Source organism: Cryptotermes secundus, unplaced genomic scaffold (assembly GCF_002891405.2).
Source record: "Cryptotermes secundus unplaced genomic scaffold, Csec_1.0 scaffold718, whole genome shotgun sequence".
Taxonomy (NCBI): Eukaryota; Metazoa; Arthropoda; class Insecta; order Blattodea; family Kalotermitidae; genus Cryptotermes; species Cryptotermes secundus.
This window is the reverse complement of record NW_019723911.1, coordinates 614,885-622,910: the sequence shown is the minus strand read 5'-3', so window position 1 is coordinate 622,910 and position 8,026 is coordinate 614,885. Positions and strand designations below refer to the sequence as shown.

The 8,026-nt window shown below is 39.7% G+C and overlaps 1 protein-coding gene across 8 annotated transcripts in view; it reads right to left on the bottom strand.

Annotated features, from left to right (window-relative positions):
- Nucleotides 1-1,313: 1,313 nt before the first annotated feature.
- The window catches only part of LOC111862126 (ATP-dependent DNA/RNA helicase DHX36), a 58,369-nt gene continuing 51,656 nt past the window's right edge, over nucleotides 1,314-8,026 (bottom strand). For all 8 annotated transcript variants that reach the window (XM_023847279.2, XM_023847275.2, XM_023847271.2 and 5 more), the window contains exons 15-19: nucleotides 6,754-6,926; nucleotides 6,071-6,226; nucleotides 4,990-5,299; nucleotides 4,814-4,911; nucleotides 1,314-1,493 (exon numbers count right to left, since the gene is read on the bottom strand). In XM_023847279.2, the coding sequence (XP_023703047.1) occupies nucleotides 1,412-1,493; nucleotides 4,814-4,911; nucleotides 4,990-5,299; nucleotides 6,071-6,226; nucleotides 6,754-6,926 (819 nt within the window). In that variant the 3' untranslated portion in view covers nucleotides 1,314-1,411. The remainder of the gene's footprint in view (nucleotides 1,494-4,813; nucleotides 4,912-4,989; nucleotides 5,300-6,070; nucleotides 6,227-6,753; nucleotides 6,927-8,026) is intronic.

Here is an 8,026-nt window from a genome sequence, read left to right as displayed (position 1 = left end):
CTTGTGGACTAGAACCTCGCAGTTTGTTTGTTTTGTTTTGACACAATTTATAACACTAGGCAATTCTTCAGAATACATGAAAGTGTTACTTGCCCTATTTGATAAAAGATCCATTTTCAACGATAATTTTTCATAAATGATTACATTTAAAGAAATTAAATTATACATCCCCCCCACAAGCAAAGACAGGTAGAGATACAGATTTTGTTGACAATTTGATTTTCACTAGGACCGTCAACCTTCAGGATTCTGACAGATCAGCAGCCTACATGTTACTTTGCAAAGAAAAAGCAGGTATCTGAAAAATAGCAAAGTTTGGGCCTGAAAAAACATGTCTGAATTGAGATAGAGATATTCTCTTTGGATTTGCTCTTGAAAATTCAGGATTCACACATGCTACCAATAAATTAACGCTGCAGAGCAAAGTCCTTAACAAGCTAACAGCTGATCTACTTAGGAAATTCCTTCCAGAACTCAAAAAGGGTTATGAAAAATTATATCATATGCATAAAATGTATGAGAGAACATCACGTTAGTTATGGGAGATACAAAAAGCGTTGGTATTGTTGTCCCTATGCACAGGCACCACAACATGAAATAATACAGCAGGTACTGACATAAAGCTCTGTGAATGCCACTGAGTATGAGATGAAGGTGAATAGTCAGCTTCTTGTCCTGGCCATGTTTACTATCACAAAATCAGGTGACCACAGTTCTTAACAAATCAAATACTGTGAGTATGGGATATAAGGAAAAATGAAATTATCAAATGCACAAAATAGGTCTACATACTGTATACTCTTGATCATGTGTGGATTACCTGGTTCACAGCTTATCCATACCCCTTTTCCTTAGCGTGTTCAAATCCCTTCTAAATTTTCCTAAGACTGTCCATCAATCTGTATGCATGACACAACTCACAAGCCAAAAAATGGATTTTCATGAAATTTGTAACTAGAAAATTTTACAAAGAACTGTGAAGCCACTCCAATTTTCATGTTTATACAATTTTAAAAACCACTTTACATGAACATCTACATTTGTTTCTGTGCATATATTGCCAAATATTTAACAGAGTGGAAAAAGGGTTGCACAAGATTGTGAAGAAAAACAAAACACATATTTTATGTCCACTATATCTCTCCTACAGGTCTCCTACAAATCATATGTTATCAACTTTCTATGTCCAACAACCACCTTGGTCTCCCGAACACACTCAAAACATGGATTATTTGTGCTTTTGGATTATTCATGAGCCCTTTCCCCCTCATTAGCAAAGCTAATTGGGGGTTTAATGTATTTCAGTGCAGAAATTTGCTTGAAATACTGTCTTTATTCAAAAGCTGCATTTTTATACATATTCTAATGGAGCAAAAGTAGCTTTTATAATTATAAATAATGTGAAAACTTCTCAGTCAGAAAAACCATCTTCTCCCTCTTGTGCCACTAGCATCATCTGTTTGTCTTCTGATGTGATGAGTTCAATAATGGCTCTGCAACAAAAAATGAAGTCACATGAAAAACTTCATGAAGCACATACAATTGGAGTTAATTCTTGGTCTGGATACTGGCTATCCTGATGATGTTTCATTTTTGGTCTTCCCCAGTCCCTCCCTCAATTCAGGTGATGGCTGTTTCCTTCCACACTCTTTCCCATCCATTAACCATCCTATCATTTGGTGCTCCATATAATATGAGCTACTGAAAGCATCGCAAATAAACTAGCACTGAAACATATACAGGGTAACCATAAAAGCAACAGTCTGCTTGCTTAATAGAGCCATCACATATTTACGGTGCCATTACCTAGCAATGGATATTACTTCCCTGATTAAATTATTCCAGCTTTCAGCGAACAGGTCACATTAACAATTCATTTAAGTTTCATATTAGGGCAAATACTTGATTCAAAATTTCACCGAGATCTAGACAATGAAAGTTACAAAGAGACATATATAAACACTGACAGACATAATATCTTCCTGTGTGTCAATTTTATATATTCTCATAAACAAACTGTTCATTCATGATACCTTTGATTACAATTAATTTACTTAATATACAGGGTGGGCCAGACTAAATTAGGCAGTTTTTGATCATTAATAACTAACCAATTCAACAACACATGGGATAATGGGAAAGTACCTTTTGTTGTGAATAGATAGCAGCATCATACGGTATGCTGTCAACGAGGTAAATACTCTGCCTACTTAGTGCGCATTGAGGAAACGTCATGGCCGGCAGACAGGTGTCTATCTAGCAGCGTGTAAAATGTGTGCACCTTTTCTCAGTTACTAACAATGTATCAGAATTCCAGCGTAGGATGTTGGAAGAGTTTGGACCGCCAGCAGTCCACAGGGACACAATCGTCCGAATAAACAAGCAGTTTGATGAAACTGCCAGTGCTTTGAATCCCAAGCATCCTGGTCACCCGAGAACTGTCCGAACTGCTGACACACAAGCACGTGTTGCTGCGGAACTGGCATCATCTCCTCAGAAATCGAAGTCTACCCGCCGTTTGTCGGCCCTACTGGACATTTCGAGGACAAGTTTGTGGAGAGTTTTGAGTGACATGAAGCTGATGCCATACCATCCACGGCTTATTCATGTTCTTAATGAGGACGACTTCGACAGGCGACTTGAGTTCGCCAAGGTGATGCTGACCAAGTTTCAGGAGAACCCTGACCTTATCCGGAATATTGTCTGGACTGATGAGGCCAAATTTCACACATCAGGATCAGTCAACAGACACAACTGCGCGTTGTGGCGGCCAGAGAACCCCAGTGCCACCATTGAATACGATTTCCAGTACCCGGGAGTGATGGTGTGGGGCGGCGTGATGTACGAAGGACTGATTGGCCCATTCTTCCTTGAAGGTTGCATCACGGGGGAAACCTACCTAAAGTTGCTGGGGGAAGTGTCATTCCAGAACTTCAGAGGAGAGAGAACTTTGATGAACTGTGGTGGCAGCAAGATGAGGCCCCACCACACTTCGCCAATATTGTTCGGGTGATCTTGCATCAAGTTTTTCCTCAACGCTGGATTGGCTGTCGAGGGTCTGTGGAGTGGCCAGCCCAATCAACCGACATCACCCCACCAGACTTTTTCCTTTGGGGTTACCTCAAAGACAAGGTAATCCCACTGACAGTGTGAAACATCTGCATGAGGTGATTGTTCAGGAATTCAATACAGTTGCGGTGAATATGTGTAAAAAGGCGTGTGAAAATGTTGCTTTGCAACTGCAAGCCTGTTTTGACTTAGGTGGTGTCCAGGTTGACCAGCATTTTGAAAATCGATGACTTATGTGTGTGCAATTCCATTTTTGTAACCATTGCAATTGTTAACATTTATCAATAAAAATAACATCTAATCAAAAGTTGCCTAATTGAGTCTGGCCCACCCTGTAGTGTAGCATCCTCAGCTTCATGTGCAATACCTAACCAGCTCTCCTATCCTCACTTAAAATGTTAATGAAGCCAAACATTCTTGTATCAGATCTTGACACTTCAAGGTAATTGCAATAATTCACAACTGGGAAATATAACATGAGAATACATAAAAAAATAAATTTATTCGCCACCAAAGATTCAGCATGAACTAGCAAATGTTTGGAAACATTTCAAGAATCAATATGAGGATAGGAATTTTGCCTATGAGACCAATTTTTTGACAGCAGACACAATCTGTGGTCTAGTGGTCAGAGTTCCTGTCTACAGATCCAGAGGTCCGAGTTCGATTCCCAGCGCTACCAGATTTTCTGATAAGTGGTGGGTTTGGAACAGGGTCCACTCAGGCTTGTGAGGATAACTGAGCAGCTATTTAAAGGAAATAGCGGCTCCAGTCTAGAAAACCGAAATTAACAGCTGTGGGGATTCATTGCGCTGACCACGCGACACCCTCTATCTGCTAAAGTTGGCACTAACTTTGCCGACAAGTGCTGGTCGCTCAGTCGGTATAGTTCGCTTGTGGACTAGAACCTCGCAGTTTGTTTGTTTTGTTTTGACACAATTTATAACACTAGGCAATTCTTCAGAATACATGAAAGTGTTACTTGCCCTATTTGATAAAAGATCCATTTTCAATGATAATTTTTCATAAATGATTACATTTAAAGAAATTAAATTATACATCCCCCCCACAAGCAAAGACAGGTAGAGATACAGATTTTGTTGACAATTTGATTTTCACTAGGACCGTCAACCTTCAGGATTCTGACAGATCAGCAGCCTACATGCTACTTTGCAAAGAAAAAGCAGGTATCTGAAAATAGCAAAGTTTGGGCCTGAAAAAACATGTCTGAATTGAGATAGAGATATTCTCTTTGGATTTGTTCTTGAAAATTCAAGATTCACACATGCTACCAATAAACTAACGCTGCAGAGCAAAGTCCTTAACAAGCAAATAGCTACTCATCTACTTAGGAAATTCCTTCCGGAACTCAAAAAGGGTTATGAAAAATTATATCATATGCATAAAATGTATGAGAGAACATCACGTTAGTTATGGGGGATACAAAAAGCGTTGGTATTGTCGTCCCTATGCACAAACACCACAACATGAAATAATACAGCAGGTACTGACATAAAGCTCTGTGAATGCCACCGAGTATGAGATGAAGGTGAATAGCTAGCTTCTTGTCCTGGCCACTTTACTATCACAAAAACAGGTGATCACAAAGCTGGTCTGGACATGGTGGCAAAAAGAAAGGTATCTGTCCCTGCAGTGGAACAAACCTTGGTTATCCAGCGCATCCCATGCACTTTACTTACTAAATTATCCCAGCACACATCAAATTATGGAGTTTAAGATTTACCTGAGGACTGCACCTTCAGTGCTGTAACGGTTCCAGTTAATGGTCCCTGGGTGAGAGATCTTGTATTCCAGAAGCTGATCCAATTGTGTTCTCAATTCCTGAAACAGATAACGCATGAAATTCACTTTCTGACAGCCTGAGTTCCTTACATCATTTGATTTGTGAATTATTCTGACCTTGACTAGATTTGCGGTGCTTTCCTGGCATTTAAAGCGTATTGACTTGTCAACAGCAATTGTTTCAAGACCATCTTCAATACAAACATCAACACCTTGTCCAAAGAATAGGAGGGGAAGAGGGTAGACCATCGTTGTATCATGTAGATAGATGGAAGTAGACTTTAATTTCAAGTGGTATACGAGGAATGGGCTTTCAAATTCCAACTGTTTCTCATTAATGGAACGAGGGTGAATGTAAACTCTTCCATCTTCAGGTGTTGTCAATTTGACATTAACTTGGGCCATCTTCCTCCTCCTCACAACAGACCTGTAAGTGAAAAGCATTTCCACACTCAACTTTAGTCAGAAAGCTGAGCTAGGCTCAGAACATACGAGAAGGGAAATGCAGAACGAGCTGAGAAATTGAACGCCACCTGCATCCATAGTATAAGTATGCAATCTATGCTTACATGTCACAATCATTGTAAAACACAAAACACTGCCTTATGTGGTTCCACGCAATTGAAAGCAGCCTGAAATAACTTGCTCAGTCCAATGTTATTTCCAAAATTCATCTTCACTGAATAAAGAAAAATTAGCATCATGCATATAGCCATGTGTTCATCATTCACTATCTGTATTCCCTAGCAGCACTGCGAACAGATTTTATTTGAACAACCCCATACAAGCTATTTTGAATGATGTGAGTTGGGTACCACATCTAGAAATCACAGAAAGTGTTTGCTAGCAATTCAAAGGAATATCGGTAACAACTACAATCACTTTTCCTAGGGCAGACTACATGAAGTGGCATAGGATGCAGGGGGATTAAGAAGCTTGGAAGGCAAAGAGATTCAAAAAGACAAATACCAAGTGGCCATCGTTGAGAAAACTGGGAGTTATAAAGCAGAAGCTGAAAGCGCTACCAAAAATCTATGGACAAATATCATTTTGGAGAACATGGCTCAAAGAGACATCTCACAGAAGGAAGACAAAAATTTTAGTTTCTAAAATTTTATAACACACTGTATATATGTGTTTAGTTACTATAAAATCTGTACAAAAGCCATTTGTGGGTTATGTGTGAAGTGTTACTCACCTTACAATGGCAACATTAGGATATAGGCCAGCACAGATAATGGCCTTCACAAGACTTGAATTACTAGAGTTGATGTTTGCATCTTCAGCTTTCGGATCCCTGCTGCTAAGGAAATTCATTTCATGAAGGTGTTCCGCAAACTGACCCTTCATGTCTCTGTAAAATTAAAAACAGAAGAACCAAATAACCTTATTGCTGCTTTAGTGTTCAGTATCTGGGCTCTACTATTCTGTTTCCTAGCTATGTCACCAACTTAAGAAAGAACAGATGATCTTTTGTGAGATCTGTGATTCTCATGGCAACAAATGTTAAAATTACTGTCCTCCAGGATGTGACGCCATACCTATTTACTGGGCTCCACAGCACCATGTTCCAAAAGATAATAATCCTGATGAAGCCTTATTTCCTTTCAGATGTTCTAAAGAAACCAAATTAAAATAAATCTGAAAATTACACGTGCAAAATTTCCACATTATAGGCCTCCAGGATCTGAAAGTAGTTTGGTACAAGGCCTATGGTTTGTAGTGGAATATGGAATTTTACACTGAGCACCAATGTCTGTGTGATTAGCATGCATGTAGGTGGGAAATACCTCCAAAAATATGAAGAGCACATACATACAAATTGATCCAGTGTGGTTCTGTGTGAAGCCTACAAGAAAAATATTAATATTCTACAAATACCTAAGCAATGAAAGTGTATTGGATGAAAGGAAGTAATCCCAGCAGAACTCACGGCCCCTTCTCATTTCTTCAGCTACTTCCCACTGCTTAAGTGCCTCAGCCAGGACCAAATGATCACTTTTCAGTCCCTTGGAGAGGCATAACTTCTTCTGATTCACTTCTTCTTCTCGACCCTGCAGAAATATATCACACCTAGTGCAATGTCCAAAGACAATTCAATGGGAAATTTGACAGTTCTCATATCTACCTGCAGATTTCCACAGATAACCCTTCCACTGATTCATTATTATACATCAAAACCCCTGAGGGGAGACTATGAAATCATGGCTTCAGTGAATATGTACACTATGACGTTCTATGGGAAAGTTCCTGGACTAGGTCAAAAAAGAAATGCTAGCTTAACTTACTCAATTTTGGCAGCCATCTCCTTGGGAATGTATACAGCAATCACATCTTTTTTTCCATGCCTCAAAAGTACCGGGGAAATCATTTTCCTTAATACTGTCGAGTATCGCTTGTGATTCCTTTTGGATGTCAGAGACAGTTTCAAAATGTCATCCCTTCAGTTTCATTTTCAATTTGGAAACAAAGTGAATTCACAGGGGACTGAGTCTGGTGAGTAGGGAGGATGGTGAATGATAAACATGTTGTTGTTAGTCACAAATTCTGTGGTTTTCAGGGACGCTTGGAAGGGCGCGTTGTTGTGATGAAGGAGCCAGATTTGGTTGCACCAAAGTTCTGGTCTTTTTTGTCACACATTTTCTCTCAAGCGAATCAAAATGTCAGAGTTGACCATACTGTTACAGGAACAAATTCACAGTGAACAATCACCTTGATGTCAAAAAAAATGAGCATGCTCTTTGTTGAACTCTAGACCTGCCACACCTTTTTTGTTCTTAGTGATTTTGGGCTCTTCTACGGTGACAAGTATTGCTTTGTAAGATTTGAGGCTTTCACGGCGGTGACTATGAAGAAAGCAGTCTTCTGGGAATTGGCACCGTGTATATGTGGTGTTAACCGACGTTTCGGAGGAACGTATCGCCTCCATCTTCAGGGTAGAAGAAAAAATATAAGAAATCTGCAAGCGAAGAGACCGTGAGAACCGGTAAAAGCAGACTGTGTTGGAAATATATTCACAGCTATGTGAGAGCAGAGAAGGAAGAGTGGAAGGGCAAGTATAGAAGTGAAAACAGTAGTGTGGGAGGGGGGGGAAGGGAGCTGGAACAAGCATGGTTTTTGTGTAGGGGAGAGAAAGGCAAGGTTAAAGGCTGGG